Raw genomic sequence first — 16,459 nt, 5'->3', positions numbered from 1 at the left:
ATTTGCTATCAGCATTTTATTTTCTCATTGCTTAGTTTTATGTATTGTTTATTGCAATGTTTTCGCCTTCACTTTGTTCCTTTACAAATTACTTTGGATGTGGACATACTTCATTGTCTCTTGCTCATTCACCCAGAGGTGATTGCCAGTTAATGGTGCTGTGATTGGATGCATCCTTTCATATACACAAATCGACTTATCTTTAAATCTCCCTTATCCCTGCCTCCTGTCCTTTGCCAAGTCTTTATTGATGGTTCTTTCTAAATATTGTTTGTATATGACTTTTTTTTTTAATCTTTTTTTCTTTTTTTCTAGTTCAGGAATCCTTACTATTTGTGGATAATTGCAACAACCTTGTGACTTTATCTTTTGTCTCCTGCCTGTATTCTTACAGTATTGCCCATATGATATCCCCAAAACACAAGTGTTGGTGTGCCAGCTCTGCTGAAAAGTTTTCAGTAATTCTTTGCCATCTGGAGGAGAAAACCAAACACTTATTGGTCTAATGATTGAAACCATAAGTGTTGGCGGTATTTTAGGGGGAGTATAGAGTGAGGAAAAAATAGGGAGATTGATCTGGGGCCTGCAACATCAAGTGAGAAACCACGATGGGATGGGTGGATAGAGGATGGGGAAGAAATTGCCAGAGCAATAGGAGGGTGAAGGCTTCTAGGAGGGAGTCATCAGTAATAACGGCAAGTGTTGCACGGGTATCCAGGGGAAGGAACAAACATCTTCTGGGCAGTATTTGCTTCACTGAGGAACTGTGGAGGTACCATCATGGAGGGTGTTCTGTGATTAGTACAGACACCTAGAGAAGAGATTATAAAATGGTGTGATAGAGGATATGCACGCAAATGCCGTGGGAGCACCTAGGAAGGACCCCTAACCCAGATTCGGAGGGAAGCCTTTTCAACGTGACGGCACACTGAGCAGGAAATAATCAGGTTGCTGGGGGATTGGGAGTGTGTCCTGGGAAAGAAGAGTGGCATGTGTTAAGGCCTGGAGGTGTTGGAAGGAGCCTGATTGGGCCTGAAAAACTGCAAAAATTAGATTAATGAAACCAAAATGCCTTGTTTTTCTGTTTTCTGTTAAGGTGATGTTGAAGATGTTGGAAAAATGACAGCTGAAAACAAAGTTGTTGTAGACAGAAGTGATCTGATCCCCAAAGTGTTAACTGTGAATGTAGGCGATGAGTTCTGTGGTGTGGTTGCCCACATTCAGACTCCAGAAGACTTCTTTTGTCAACAGCTACAAAGTGGACGTAAGCAAATTTTCTTGATTGTCCTATCAATATAACCCACTTCAAGAGACTCAACATGCGAAAATGAAGATAATGTGTAGGTTTGTATTTCTTTTGTTTAAGATGTGATCTATATCTACAGATAAGCTTGCTGAACTTCAGGCGTCCCTTAGTGAGTACTGTGGTCAAGTGCCTCCACGCTCAGATTTTTATCCAACCATTGGTGATATCTGTTGTGCACAGTTCTCAGGTGAGGAAAGAGTATTCCTGAATTTTTTTTTACTTACAATGAAGTAAAAAAAAACCAAAAACCCCAAACAATCTTCATTTTGCACTGTTTGGCTGCATTCACTGTTTGGCTGCATTCAGTGCATTTTGCACTGTAATTAAACAAGTAGTATTGAGTATTAAAGTGCACCAGTCAGTTTTAAATACATCCAATTAAATGGACTCAAAGTGTGTGACGTAAGGGAGGAAGGCCTGTTGCAGTGGGTGGGGGGGAGGGGGGTGGTTGGTAAAGAAAGTTTTTATTGTTTTATCAGCCCTTTAGTTTTGGGGACTGGTGCAGATAATTGTATTTACATCCGTACATGAATGGTGCAATCTCCCGGGATCACGTCTTTACCGGTTTTAGTGGGAGTAGCAGGAGGCCTAGAAGCATGGAGCTGTCACGGCACAGCTGTATTAAGTGGGTTCGGTTCGTCTCTGCCGGAGGGGAGATCCTAGCAGCCTTCCCGTAAACTGGTTGCTTGGTTGGTGGAGTCTGGTTGACTCCTACTGCCAGGTGTTGTAAAGTTAGCCCTGCTTGATGCTTAGCAAATTGTTCCTGCATTGATCAAGGCATCGTTGTGATTTCACACACAAGACTCTGTCCTGCGAGTTAACTGTCTATGGGGCAGAGGTTGTAAGTGGTGGCAGCCCATGGAGTGAGTGAGGGGTCTAAGGCCTGCAGAAAGATGAGATTTTAGGGGTTTAAGGCTTCCAATAGGCAGAAGTAGCACTGTTGACTCAACATACGTTGTTCTGTAAAGCTTGATACTGTATTAAAGCCTACAGATGGCCATCTCCGGATTTGGGAGGGAAAGTTTGTATTTATATGTGTACTGGAAAATGATTTGAGACTGAGTCTCTCCTTTTTTCAGAGGATGATCAGTGGTACCGGGCCTCCGTTTTAGCTTATGCTTCTGAGCAGTCTGTACTGGTCGGATATGTAGATTATGGAAACTTCGAAATCCTTAGTTTGACGAGACTTTGTCCCATAACTCCAAAGTTGTTGGAATTGCCAATGCAAGCTATAAAGTGTGTGCTGGCAGGTATGAAATTTTTATGGTCCCCATATTCTTAAAATAGCAAAACCCCTAAGAGCATTAGAAATGAAGTTAAACCAATGAGCAGATAAAAGAATGTGTTAAGATATAACTTCTCTTAATGAAAAAATAATCCTTAATAGAACATTTAGGAAATACACAGGGCTACCTTGCTATCTCTAATAAAATAAAATTTAACGTATCTATTATAATATTGAGTATTTTTGGTATTTATAGAGTCTGCATTATTGATATCATAGAAGTGGATTCATGACATAAAGTAGGGCAAAACCTGCTTATAGAAACAGTAAGAACATTGTGCTTAGAAATTACTGTATGTAGAGGCGCCTGGGTGGCTCAGTCATTTTAAGTGTCTGACTCTTGAGTTCAGCCTGGGTCATGATCTCACAGTCCTGAGATTGAGCCCTGTGTTGGGCTCCGTGCTGAGCCTAGAGCCTGCTTAAGATTCTCTTTCCCTCTCCCTCTGCCCCTCCCGTGGTCATGTGGGTGCTCGCCCTCTCTCAAAATAAATAAACATTAAGAAAAATTTGACTGTAAATATAATTTATCCCATCAAGAGCCGGGGCTTCTTTCCATGTTAATAAATTGGCTTCTTTATTCAAATGTACTGTAATTGAACTAGTATACGATTATCAGAAGGATATTTCCAAGTTCATGCTACGAGCAGTGTTCTTTTAACTGCATTTTGCAACCTATCCAGGAGCATTTCCTTGGCATAGGTTGCAAATGTAGTTATGTTACAAGACACCCCCGTAGGTGAAATGGAGGCATTGGAGGTATGTTTCTTTTTGTATGATATATATTATGATTGTTTTCCAGAAAGGGTAGAAATAATTTACACACCTACCAGAAATATAGCGGGGAGCCCATTACTTCACAAATTGGTACACCAAGTAGACACTTCTGTATTTCATGCTGATAAGTTAAAATGAAATCATTTCAATTACTTTATTACCAGTGAGGCTGAACATTTTTTCTTAAGTTACTTGCTCTTATTTTATGAAAAGACTGGGCATAACTCTGGGTTGTTAATTTGTAAGTGCCTTTGGAGTGAGTGATACAGATGTTTTTGTGTCGTTCTAAGGGACCGTATTTCTTCCTGCATTGTTTTCTACTTTTGTTTATGACTTTCTTAACTTATTGAGATATAATTTACATACCATAAAATTCTTGGTCTTAGGTACACAATTCAGTGATTTTTTAGTAAATTTATCGAGTTGTGTAGCCATCACCATAATCCACTCGTAGAAATTTCCATCACCCTGATGAGGTTTCTTGTGCCCATTGATAGTTAATCCTACCTCCCCAGGCGACCACTAGTCTAATTTCTGTCTTAGAGATTTGCTTTTCTGGACATTTCATATCAGTGGAATTATGTTTTGTTTACGTAGAAGTATAGCCATTTTCTCTTTGTAATTTTGCCTTCATTTTCATGGTTAGAAAATCCTTTTGCTCAGGTGGGACTTTCTGGGTCTGGTGTTTGTCAGATTCCTTAAGTTTAACTTTATGGAAATTGGGAGCTAAATTTCTAAATGCCTGTTATAAGAAATATTTTAACATTCCTTTAAAAATTATTTGTTAGGAGTAAAGCCATCATTAGGAATTTGGACTCCAGAAGCTATTAGTCTGATGAAAAAAATTGTACAGAACAAAATGATCACGGTGAAAGTGGCAGACAAGTTGGAAAATAGTTCCCTGGTGGAGCTTCTAGATAAATCTGTGACACCTCACATCAGTGTTACCCAAGTTCTCATAGATGCCGGCTTTGCTGTGGGGGAGACAGGGGTGCTGACGGATAAACCCAGCATCGTGAAAGAAGCCAGTGGTAAGTAAAATGTCTCCTTCATAATGCCCATGCTGCAGTTCAGACGGTTGTGTGTATATGTGGATTCTCATACTTTCAAAAAGAGTTGATGTTGGGGCGCCTGGGTGGCTCAGTCGGTTGAGCGTCCGACTTCGGCTCAGGTCACGATCTCGCGGTCCGTGAGTTCGAGCCCCGCGTCGGGCTCTGGGCTGATGGCTCAGAGCCTGGAGCCTGCTTCTGATTCTGTGTCTCCCTCTCTCTCTGCCCCTCCGCCGTTCATGCTCTGTCTCTCTCTGTCTCAAAAATAAATAAACGTTAAAAAAAAAAATTAAAAAAGTTGATGTTAAGTGTCTTTTTGTCTTTATTATTATTATCACTAATGTTTGTTTAGTTTTGAGAGGGAGAGAAACAAGACAGAGTACAAGCAGGGGAGGGGCAGAGAGAGAGGGAGACACAGAATCTGAAGCAGGCTCCAGGCTCTGAGCTGTCAGCACAACGCCTGACGCAGGGCTCGAACTCGTGAACCCTGAGATCATGACCTAAGCTGAAGTTGGACGCTTAACCAACTGAGCCACCCAAGTGCCCTTTGTCTTTTTAAGATCCAGGCATTCATTTATATACACACGAGTGTGTTTGAGAGCTGAAAAAAAAATTTATGGGTCACTAGCTGCTGAAGGATCAGACATGAATTTAAAATTCAGTGAGGTAGTTATGGCTAGTTGTAATACTGATTGTTTCCTTTAAAGTCACTAAGAAAGTCACTGGAAATTCAGTTCTTCTTCAAATGCAGATACCTCACTGACCCCACCTCCCATCCCCACTTTGACCATTTGTTTTGCAAAATGTTCATTTATTTTCACAGTTCCCTTAGGTGTAGAAGCAAAACTAAATCCACTGGAGTGGACATGGGTTGAACTTACTGTTGACCAAACAGTAGATGTTGTGGTCTGCATGATATATAGTCCTGGAGAATTTTACTGCCATGTGCTTAAAGAGGATGGTAAGTTGACTCTTCTCATTGATTTCTTTGTACAAATACGTTGATGTAGATAATAACTGGAGATGAGTTTAATGAATAATAAAATTACTGTCTTTACAAGAAGGGCCAAGTGGGTAGGTATTTCTGCTTCCGGGAAAGATTTGGTTATAGTTGCCTTTTATTCCATTTTAAGCTATTATTTCTATTTTCGAAAGCTCTCTTTATATTTAAACCAGGTTAGATGTCAAAGAATGTCTTCTAAATTTGTTTTTGAAAATTAAATTTAACGGTTGATTATATTAAAGCATAGCACGCATATATACAAGTGCATAAATAGTACTGCATGACACATTGTCAGAAAGTCAAAACCCTGAATAATCAACATTTAGGTCAGGAAATAAAGCATTACCAGAATCCAGAAGTTTCCTTCGTTTCTCCTCTGATTACTACCCTTTTCTCTCTTTAAAAGGTAAATACTGGGGCACCTGGGTGGCTCAGTCGGTTGAGCATCCGACTTGGTTCAGGTCATGATCTCACAGTTCGTGGGTTCAAGCCTCGCATCAGGCTCTGTGCCGACAGCTCAGAGCCTGGAGCCTGCTTCAGATTCTGTGTCCCCCTCTCTCTCTGCCCCACCCCTGCTGTGGTCTGTCTCTCTCTCTCTCTCTCTCTCTCTCTTTCAAAAATGAATAAACAAAGTAAATACTGTCCTGCCTTTTAATAGCATAGATTAGCTTTTCCTGGTTTTGAACTTTATATAAGGAATCCTACAATGTGTGCTCTTGTATTCCTTGCTTTTTTTTTTTTTCCACGTTGTTTGTGAGATCAGTTCTTCATTTCCATGTGTGGCAGTAGCTTGTGTCTTGTTACCCCGGTGTGTTCCACCATGTGAATGTACTGTGGATTTATTTCTTTTTAAGGTTGGACACGGGGGTTGTTTCTACTTCTGATCTGTTTAACGATACTGGTGTGAACGTTTCCGTACAAATTTAGTGCACGTGTGTATGCGTTTCTTTTCAATATACTCCCGGGAGTGAAATCAGTGGCCCTATCCTAACGGGCATGTGTATTTTCAGCTTTGATCAATGAAGGCCAGAAAGTTTCCGAAGTGATGATGATGACGCTTGTTAGTTTGAGAGTTTTAGTTGCTCCACATCCTTACACTTGTTTTCCCTTCTGTTTCTTTTGAGCTATTCTGGTAAGCAGCGTTAGTTGCAGCTTTTCTAAATCTTGGTTTTCCTCTCTACCAAGTGAGGACATGACACTAGGTGCCTAAGCTCGTCTGGCTCCCAATTTGTGAGATCTGTCATCCTTCCCTTCAGAATTACCTGGTAGGTAGGTCACTATTTCGTATAGCATAAGACGTTAACATGTTAAAGTTACTTTTTATAGGTGATCATACAAGCCTATGGTACAAAATTCAAAAGTTACAAAAAGAGTGTAGAGTGGGACGTTTCCCAGTCCCCCCTGAGTTTTCTGAATATCTTTTCAGAAGTAGTCTATGCATATGCTTGTGTGAACGTATATGTCTCTGTTTGTGTAGGCATACGCGGTAAATGCTGTGATGTCTGCACTTTGCTTTTGTCCCCGCATGGTCCTTTCTTCATTCTTTTTGTCTTCTAAATTAAACTTCTAATAGTGGAATAATTTTAGATTTACAGAAAAGTGGCGGAGATGGTGCAGAGTTCCCGTACGCCTCTCAGCTAGCTTCCTCCACAGTTAACGTCTCACAGAATTGTGGTACGTTTGTTACAACTGAGAGAACAACATGGGCACCTAGTCATGAACTGAGATGGGGACATGTCCTTTTTCTTTCTACTCCCACTAATGGCCTTTTTCTGTTCCAGGGTCTAGTCCGGGATGCCGCATTGCTGTTTTTGTTTCCCTTTTCATGGTTACGTGGTGTTTCACTATGTGGGTTTATCCGACCTCTTATTATTGAAACATTCCTTGTGTTCTCTGGCTTTATTCTGTGAGTGTGTTGTCCGGGCAAATTCCTGTGTAGTTATTAAGTTAAAGGATGCATGTGCTCGTGCTTTGGAGTACGCCGAAGGGGGCCAGCCAAGCTAATTCCCACAGACACGTACACACGCCTTTCCCACACCATTTTCAGTAGTGTTTCTTAAACTTTGTAAAACTGAAAGGTGACAGCTCTGACTTGTTATAGTTTAGTTTCTGTATCTGTGAAGGGGCCTTTGCCACATGCGTAAAAGGCAGCTGCTTTCCCTTAAGTTGTTGTGTAGTGTCGGGACCCCTTGACTCAGCATTTAAAGCTCTCCGTGGTGTGTACTTTCCCAGCACAGTGCTGGTATGTTCTTCATGGTTCGCTTTCCACTTCCCTGCTTCGCCAAACTGCTCCCGCCAGATGAATTTTGGTTGCTTAATTTTGTACTTTGCCTCAGGGCCATTTCTGGTTCTTCGGGAATACCCTCTCCTTCTCTGTCCTATTTCTTTATAAAAGCAGCACACAGAGCTCACCTCTCTGCGTTTCCCTAGCAGATGTCTGTGCCATACACTCAGTCATTCATTATATGTCCTCCTCCAGGACATATAAGCTTGTGTGTCACTTTGTGTACAGGCTTGTACACTCTGTCCTTAGCCCTGTGCACAAGTTCGTGCTCTGGTGTGCTGGTAACCATGCCATAGTTGGGAATTACCAAGAGCTTTAACTAATTACGACTTACTTTCCCAGTTAATTTTTTTAATGAGAAAAAGAGAAAAGCATCTGGTATACTTAATAGTTGTTTGGGAATGTACCTGAGGTGTTATGATCTAAACATTTCCAACTTAAAAGGAAAAATCTGTGTTCTGCATGCTTTTTTAAATATTAAATGCTGTATGTGTATTGCATTTTCAGCTTTAAAGAAACTCAATGATTTGAATAAGTCGTTAGCAGAATATTGCCAGCAGAAGGTGCCCAATGATTTTAAAGCAGAAATAGGGCAACTGTGTTGTGCTCCTTTTGCAGGTAAGTTACAGTTGGTACAGTCTTGACTTTGATAGAAAGTTTTGTTTCCTGATGTTGAGCCCATATTTTGATGTGTATTTTCTTCCCCATGTTTAAGCAAGTATTTCTCACAATCAAGACTAAATGAATGCAGAAAGTGTCATGTCTAATATTCTGTTTGTAACAAGGAACCTCCAAATGGAACTTCCTTACCTCCATTTGTTAAATTTCATTAAATGCTTTTCTTTCCACAATCTCTGATATTAAAGTAAGTTAGATAATGGTTCACTGCAGGTTCATTGTTTCTTCTGGTCACCTGTGTATATACTTAGTTTGGAAGTATATTTTATGAGACTCCCTTAATTTCTTAAAAAAATTTTTTTTAATGTTTATTCATTTCTGAACAACAGAGAGCACAAGCAGGGGTGGGGCGGAGAGAGAGGGGGACACAGAATCTGAGGCAGGCTCCAGGCTCTGAGCCGTCAGCACAGAGCCCAATGCGGGGCTCAGACTCATGAACTGCGAGATCATGACCTCAGCCGAAGTCAGACGCTTAACCGACTGAGCCACCCAGGCGCCCCACCCCTTAATTTCATCGTATGAGTTTTTCGAGTATTTTTATATGATTTTACTAATAACAAGTAAAACAGTTTGTCATTAGTTATGAGAGTATTATAAAACTTCCAGATTGACAGATAACGTTTAAGGTTATTAAGTCTTATCTTCACTTTCACGCTCTGTTTATTGGATAGGTGATGAGTGAAATCTTAAATTTATATTAGATTAGTGTTAAATGTGCTGTAAAAATTTGGATGTGTTCTAAAAACAAATTTTGATAACTCTCCTGGGGATTTCTGAATGAAAACTAGAGGCATCATCTGGAGAAGGAGAGCAGATTTATTAGCTACTTTACGCAGAGGATTTTTCTTTGGAGATAAAAATTTCAAATGTTAATAGAAAGGAAATAATGTTCTGTGTTACAAACTTTGTGTTAAATATAGGTGATGGTAATTGGTATCGTGCGTTAGTCAAGGAAATCTTGCCAGCTGGAAATGTTAAAGTCCATTTTGTGGATTATGGGAACATGGAAGAAGTTACTGCAGATGAACTCCAAATGATCCCATCAAAATTTTTAAAACTTCCGTGTCAAGGGATACGGTGCTGGTTAGCAGGTATGGTGCAGAATAAGCTTTCAAAGCTGTCTTCTAATACTTAGGGTAGATGTACTTTTAAGTATTAACATCTGTAATTTTAACATGTGAGCTAGAAGATCTTGCTTCATATTATAAAATTTAGAAACGTACTTTTGAAGATACCGGCCAGAGTGTTGAGTGTAGATGCTAAAAGGAAGGAAACAGCTGCTTTTCTGGGCTTGAGATGGGAATGAAAACTGATATGTCCTCTTGAAGACATTTTGCAGGATTTCTTAGGAGCTTCAAATAGTCCTGCCTTTTGTCTGAGCATTTTTACTTGTAATAATTTATCCCAAAGAAATGATCTTGGAGTCTCACAAAGTTCACCTACAAGGACGTTCCGTATACTGCTGTTAATAGCAGCAAAACAACGCAGGCAGCTAGGCAGGGGATGGATTCAGTGATGACCTGTAGGGTTGAAAACCTCAGCACCTGCTTCAGATGGTGCCGTGAGGGGCCAGTGGGTGCTGAGGACAAAGGCTCCCCGGCCTGCACAGGCGGATTTAAGTGTTTGCCCTTGCTGCCCGGGCATTAATGTGTAGCAGATAACGAAGAGTACAGGTTATAAGAGATGCAGGATAGTATTGTGGTTAAGAGGACAGGCTCTGGAACCAACTCTGCTCCCTACTAGCTGTGCGAGAATTTAAGCAAATTAATTAAACTCTCTGGTGCTTCTGTTTCCTCACTTGGAAAATAACAGTACCTTCCTCAAGGAGTCATTAAGAATAAAAGACATAGGGGCGCCTGGGTGGCGCAGTCAGTTAAGCGTCCGACTTCAGCCAGGTCACGATCTCGCGGTCCGTGAGTTCGAGCCCCACGTCAGGCTCTGGGCTGATGGCTCGGAGCCTGGAGCCTGTTTCCGATTCTGTGTCTCTCTCTCTCTCTGACCCTCCCCCGTTCATGCTCTGTCTCTCTCTGTCCCAAAAATAAATTAAAAAAAAAAAAAAAACATTGAAAGAATAAAAGACATAGGGGCACCTGGGTGGCTCAGTCAGTTAAGCATCTGACTCTTGATTTCAACTCAGGTCATGATCTCACAGTTCATGTGCTTGAGCCACGTGTCAGGCTCCGTGCTGACAGTGCAAAGCCTGCTTGGGATTCTCTCCCCATCTCTGCTCCTCCCCTGCTCATGCTGGTACCCACACTGTCTCTCAAAAATAAACATAAAAAAAAAAGAATAAAAGACATAAAAAATATAAAGCACTAAACACTACCTGGCATCATATCCACAGTAGCTACTATTATTGCAAAGGTTTCTTTATAAAAGAAATCGGTATTATGTGTATGTGGGTCATTCCATACACACATGAAAATTATGGAAGGTTGGATACCAAAATGTTAATAGTGCTCATGTCTAGAAGCACAGATGCTTTTTATTTTTCCTTTTGCGTGTTTTCTTTCTGCTTACTACTTACTATGTTTCAGATTATTCTTAATACCACGTTTCATGTCCGTGCTTCTTCAAGTGTGGCCCCTAGACCAGCAGCATCAACTTGAGAGAACTTACTCAAATTACAGATTCTCTGTCCCCAACCAAGACCTGCTGCTAAATTGGAAAATCTAGGATGGGCCCCTGAAATCTGTTTTAACGAGCCCTCTAGAGAGTTGAGATGCACACTCAAGTTTGAGGATCACCATTGTAAAAATAAGGGTATCAACCACAATTATCAGAAAAATAATTTTTGGTTAAGTACTTTAAAATAACATTTTGAAATTAACCACTAGAACACTGCCCGCAGAAGTGAAGGTGTGTGGTTGACGTCTCCTACCAGCAGAATTGGTGTAACTCATCATTGTGTATGTAACAGAACACGATGGTGGCTTCTAGAATAATCCCATTTTTGCCTGTTGGAAAAATGCCAGGTAAAGATACTTTAGTGGGGAAAGTAAAAAAGTTTCTGATGGGGCGCCTGGGTGGCGCAGTCGGTTAAGCGTCCGACTTCAGCCAGGTCACGATCTCGCGGTCCGTGAGTTCGAGCCCCGCGTCAGGCTCTGGGCTGATGGCTCGGAGCCTGGAGCCTGTTTCCGATTCTGTGTCTCCCTCTCTCTCTGCCCCTCCCCCGTTCATGCTCTGTCTCTCTCTGTCCCAAAAATAAATAAAAAATGTTAAAAAAAAAAAAAAAAGAAAGTTTCTGAGTGACCCAAAACCCTAGCGGTATGTTTACACCTGCCAGTATCTGTAACTCGGGCATGGGGGATGTAGAGATGTAATTGAACGTTGAAAAAAGATACCAAAATGGCTGACCCGAATGGAGTACTTAACAAGGACCCAGTCCCAGACACCGTTGAAGCGAAAATGCAGCTTGGGCATGGAATCCTATTTAATGCCGTTCTTCTTTGCCAGATATAGAGCCGAAAAACAGACACTGGACTAAAGAAGCCATCACAAGATTTCAGATGTGTGTTGCAGGGATAAAACTCCAAGCCCGAGTGGTTGAAATCACTGGACAGGGAGTGGGAATTGAGCTCACCGATGTCTCCACTTCTTACCCCAGAATAATCAGTGATGTTCTGATTGAAGAACATCTGGTCTTAAAAAGTAGTTCGCCATGTAAAGGCTTGAGAAGTAATAGGCCTGTTAATAAACATGATCTTCAAATTGATGCCCTGGGGCTTCAAGGTAACATTTTTAAACCTTTGATTTGTTATTTAATGTATCCTTTGCTCTTACAGGTTATGAAAGTTTTTCTATCCAAATGATGCAGTTTTTCTGTAGAAATACATGCTTTGTGGAAATAGGTTAATAATAGGTTATGAAAATATTTATTGAAACATGGTTTTATGCAACACCATCCTCATTTTTAGTGTAGTCACTTATCAGGTAATCTTGCACCATATAATTATGTGTCCCCTAAAGTTTCAACCAGTTTTAAGAATTACATTATAGGGATGTCTGGGTGGCTCAGTTGTTTAAGCATCTGACTTGAACTCAGGTCACGATAGCGTGGTTCACAAGTTCAGGCCCCGTGTCGGGCTCTGTGCTGAGAGCTCAGAGCCTGGAGCCTACTTCAGATTCTGTCTCCTGCTCTCTCTGCACCCCCCACCCCCCCCAGCCACACACACTCTCTTCCTTTCTCAAAAATAAATATGAAAAAAAATAATTACATTATATGTACTACAGAAGTAACACTGGAGTGCAGTAGGTCAGTAGATTGGACTCTTTTGTAATACAAAATCCCTCAAATTGAATAGATTGTTTTGTGAAAATACAGATTTTCATGTTAGGAATTTGTGAATGTTGATAATCAGCAGTTGATGAATAAATTGAATGAATATGTAACTGGGAGAGAATACCAAGTTTAGTCTATTTTATGCAAGATCTGTTTTCTGTGTTTTCAGCCATGTCTTCAGCTGAGCAGTGGAGGACAATAGAATTGCCAGTTAATAAAACTGTGCAAGCAACCGTATTAGAAATCGTAAACCCACACTTGTTTTATGCTCTACCAAATGAGATGCCAGGTAAGAAACCAAATTTTGAGACCTATTGATACGCATCTTTTTAACTGTATAATGAAAACACTTCTCTGGAGAATTCCTTAAGAAGTAAGAGGGAGAGGGGAGGCTGGTGATTTTTGTCTTATTCAATGTTTTAAGGAAGAATTGACCGTCATAACACTTAAGGCACATGTAGTTACTCAAACACAAATGTGAACATGAAGGGAATGCCCTGCATTTAGCACCTGTCCAATCTTCAGGTTTTTATAAGGAAATCGTGTCTCTTAAAGAAATTGTGGTTTACACAATGGAATACTACATGGCAATGAGAAAGAATGAAATATGGCCTTTTGTTAGCAATGTGGATGGAACTGGAGAGTGTTATACTAAGTGAAATAAGTCCTAGAAAGACAGATACCGTATGTTTTCACTCTTATGTGGATCCTGAGAAACTTAACAGAAGACCAAGGGGGAGGGGAAGGGAAAAAAAAAAAAGGTTTAGAGAGCGAGGGAGCCAAAACATAAGAGACTCTTAAAAACTGAGAACAAACTGAGGGTTGATGGGGGGTGGGAGGGAGGGCAGGGTGGGAGGGAGGGGAGGGTGGGTGATGGGTACTGAGGAGGCCACCTGTTGGGATGAGCACTGGGTGTTGTATGGAAACCAATTTGATAACAAATTTCATATTAAAAAATCGTGTCCTTAATTGCTATATAATTTTTTGCTTAAAAACAGATATCTAGGGGCGGCTGGGTGGCTCACTTGGTTACGCATCTGACTTCAGTTCAGGTCCTGATCTCATGGTTCGTGAGTTCGAGCCCTGCGTCGGGCTCTGTGCTGACAGAGCCTGGAGCCTGCTTCAGATTCTCTGTCTGTCTGTCTCTCTCTCTCTCTCTCTCTCTCTCTCTCACTCAAAAATAAACAAACATTAAAAAACATGGGGGGCCTGGGTGGCTCAGTCGGTTAAGCATTTGACTCTTGGGTTTGGCTCAGGTCATAATCTCACGGTTTGTGAGTTTGAGCCCTGCGTTGGGCTCTGTGTTGACAGTCAGAGCCTGGAGCCTGCTTCAGATTCTGTGTCTCACTCTGTCTCTGCCCTTCCCCCCTCGTACTCTGTCTTTCTCTCTCTCAAAAAAAAAAAAAAAAAATACTATCTAATTTGAATTGTATTTACAAAGCTAACATGTTAAGAAAATTTGATATGTTGAAAGTGTACTTTGTAATCTGTGTTACTACAGTTTAGAGACTTAGAAGAATGTTTTACTACACTGGTCCTAATCCTGAAAAAAAGTAACGTATAAATGTTTTCTTCTTTGTTTCATGGAAGTGTATATTAAGGAATCTCTTTCAACATATTTGAGTTTATCCTTGTAGTGTCAGAAAGAGAGTTAGTGCAAGTTGGTGCAGATTTAAAACAATTTGCAGGTACTTGAAGGCTGGAAAAGTGAATCTTTGTTTCAGATTGTCAAACGAGGATGTGAGGGCGATCTGGCTCGACATCTGTCACCCCATTGATCGCCAGGGTCGATTGGGCTGATCCGGCTGGCTAGGCGGGGGTCCCCTTCCTCACCGCTCCATGTGCGTCCCTCCCCAAGCTGCGCGCTCGGTCGAAGAGGACGACCTTCCCCGATAGAGGAGGACCGTTCTTGGGTCAAGGGTATACGAGTAGCTGCGCTCCCCTGCTAGAACTTCCAAACAAGCTCTCAAGGTCCAAATTGTCAGACGACAAATTGTGGTGATACCAACAAGGGCTCTTAAATCTATGTCCAGCATTACAAATAATCATCTTTAATCTGTGTAGGTGGGAAAGTAGGGTTATTGAATCCTGATGAATTGGAAGAACTGTGTGTTATTGACTAGAACACACTTAACTGAAAATTACATGGGAAAATTGTGAAAGTGGGACTCAATGAGTTTCTGTAGAGTATGGCCATGCTGGTGTGGAACTGAGCGCTCTGGAGGCTTCCCTCGTCCTCCTGCCCAGCACTGCAGCCCGCCTGTACCCGGGGCCACCGTTGTTTCGTGGATTCTTCACATGTAAATGTAAACAGGGTCTTTAAAGTGATTCGATTTAACATTCTTTTTGTATACTGTCTAAACAGCACCAAAAATTTCCTCACAGGAAATTGCTTTTTTGCGTTTCAGAAAATCAGGAAAGACTGTGTGTGTTGACAGCTGAATTGGTAGAATATTGCAGTGCTCAGAATAGTCGATTGTCTTACCGACCGAAAATTGGAGATGTGTGCTGTGCCAGATACACAAGTAAGGGTCTTTGAGGTAAAATATTAAAGGGAAATATTTTGTTCTCTTTTACATGAAATTTTGTGTGTTTTGTTATTGAAGTGCACATTTCATTTTGTTAGAGAAATTAAGAAAGGCAGGGTTGTTTGTTAATTCATATGTTCTGTTCCATAACCATAAATTATGTTTAGGTAAGGATATAGGTAGGTATCTACCAGTACTTACAGATAATCAGTTTTACATAATAATATCATATTTATATGTGGAGGAGTTGCAAGTTTATAGAACTTTCTGAATGTGCTAAAAAAAAAATAACTGCGTTGAAAAGTCGACTTGTTGAATCAGGGACACTTTAACCATTGTCCTGTTGTTTTAATATTTCATGTTAACAGATTTCTTTTAGGAATAAAAATAACCCTTGGAGTGAATATTCTTGGGCAGAAATTTTGGGAATTCCTGAGTCAAAAGATGTCAATTGTTTTGTACGTCCCAGAAGCATATTGCTCTCTGGGTATCTTAAAGAAATGTCCATATGTGCCAAAAGTTTGTGAGTGCCAATTCATCATCTCCTTGTCAGCAATGAATTTAAAGTGTTTTTGCTCTATTGCCCACATAGTGTTCATTTTTAAATTTAAATTTACAGTTAACCATATTACGTTTAGTTTTGTTTCCTTTTGTATGACAACTGGATCTACATTCTCCTTCCTTTTCTTCTGATGGAGATCTATCGTAATTTTTGGTTAGATAAGTATTCTTTATTACTTTATTAGAACTTTACATAAACACTGTTCACAGCTGTGTAGTAAACCATGATGTAATGAGATACATGGTTACATATCTCTTTTGCAGTCTTTGTTGTTGTTGTTACCAGTGTTCTGTATCCTTTCGCTGATTATCTCCAGTTGTCTGCATTGGTATAAATTCTCTTAGTGAACATTTGTGTACTTTATCAGCTTTTATCATATTGTCAGTTCTTGTGGCCTTTGCGCCTCCTATCTAGACTGCTTGTCCTTCACGGCTGAGAAATCACCCTGGAATTTTTCCTTCATCATCATGCTGGTGATGGATTCCCTTTTGTTTCATGGATTTGTCTCTTACCTGACCTTGTTGGCCAAATTTCTCCCTCCCTCATCTCACCTTGTTTTCTGAATTCCTTACGTTTGGTTTACCCTAATATTTGGGTATATATCCCATCCTTCAGAAGCTGAGAAAAGATACACATAAGGTGAATTTTCTCTTATCTCCCCATGTTCTCCCATGTTTGAAAAAGGCTTTACCCTAACAAGTAATTGAT

General features: G+C 40.6%; 1 protein-coding gene across 1 annotated transcript in view; it reads left to right on the top strand.

Annotated features, from left to right (window-relative positions):
- The window catches only part of TDRD1 (tudor domain containing 1), a 42,191-nt gene that overhangs the window by 18,476 nt on the left and 7,256 nt on the right, over nucleotides 1-16,459 (top strand). The window contains exons 12-21 of the mRNA XM_078434848.2: nucleotides 1,097-1,264; nucleotides 1,386-1,493; nucleotides 2,386-2,556; nucleotides 4,154-4,396; nucleotides 5,238-5,375; nucleotides 8,209-8,319; nucleotides 9,300-9,470; nucleotides 11,836-12,111; nucleotides 12,831-12,950; nucleotides 15,070-15,186. Of these exons, the coding sequence (XP_078290974.2) occupies nucleotides 1,097-1,264; nucleotides 1,386-1,493; nucleotides 2,386-2,556; nucleotides 4,154-4,396; nucleotides 5,238-5,375; nucleotides 8,209-8,319; nucleotides 9,300-9,470; nucleotides 11,836-12,111; nucleotides 12,831-12,950; nucleotides 15,070-15,186 (1,623 nt within the window). The remainder of the gene's footprint in view (nucleotides 1-1,096; nucleotides 1,265-1,385; nucleotides 1,494-2,385; nucleotides 2,557-4,153; nucleotides 4,397-5,237; nucleotides 5,376-8,208; nucleotides 8,320-9,299; nucleotides 9,471-11,835; nucleotides 12,112-12,830; nucleotides 12,951-15,069; nucleotides 15,187-16,459) is intronic.

This window comes from Panthera onca, chromosome D2 (assembly GCF_046562875.1).
Source record: "Panthera onca isolate mPanOnc1 chromosome D2, mPanOnc1 haplotype 2, whole genome shotgun sequence".
In the NCBI taxonomy this organism is placed as follows: domain Eukaryota; kingdom Metazoa; phylum Chordata; class Mammalia; order Carnivora; family Felidae; genus Panthera; species Panthera onca.
This window is presented reverse-complemented; position numbering and strand designations above follow the sequence as displayed.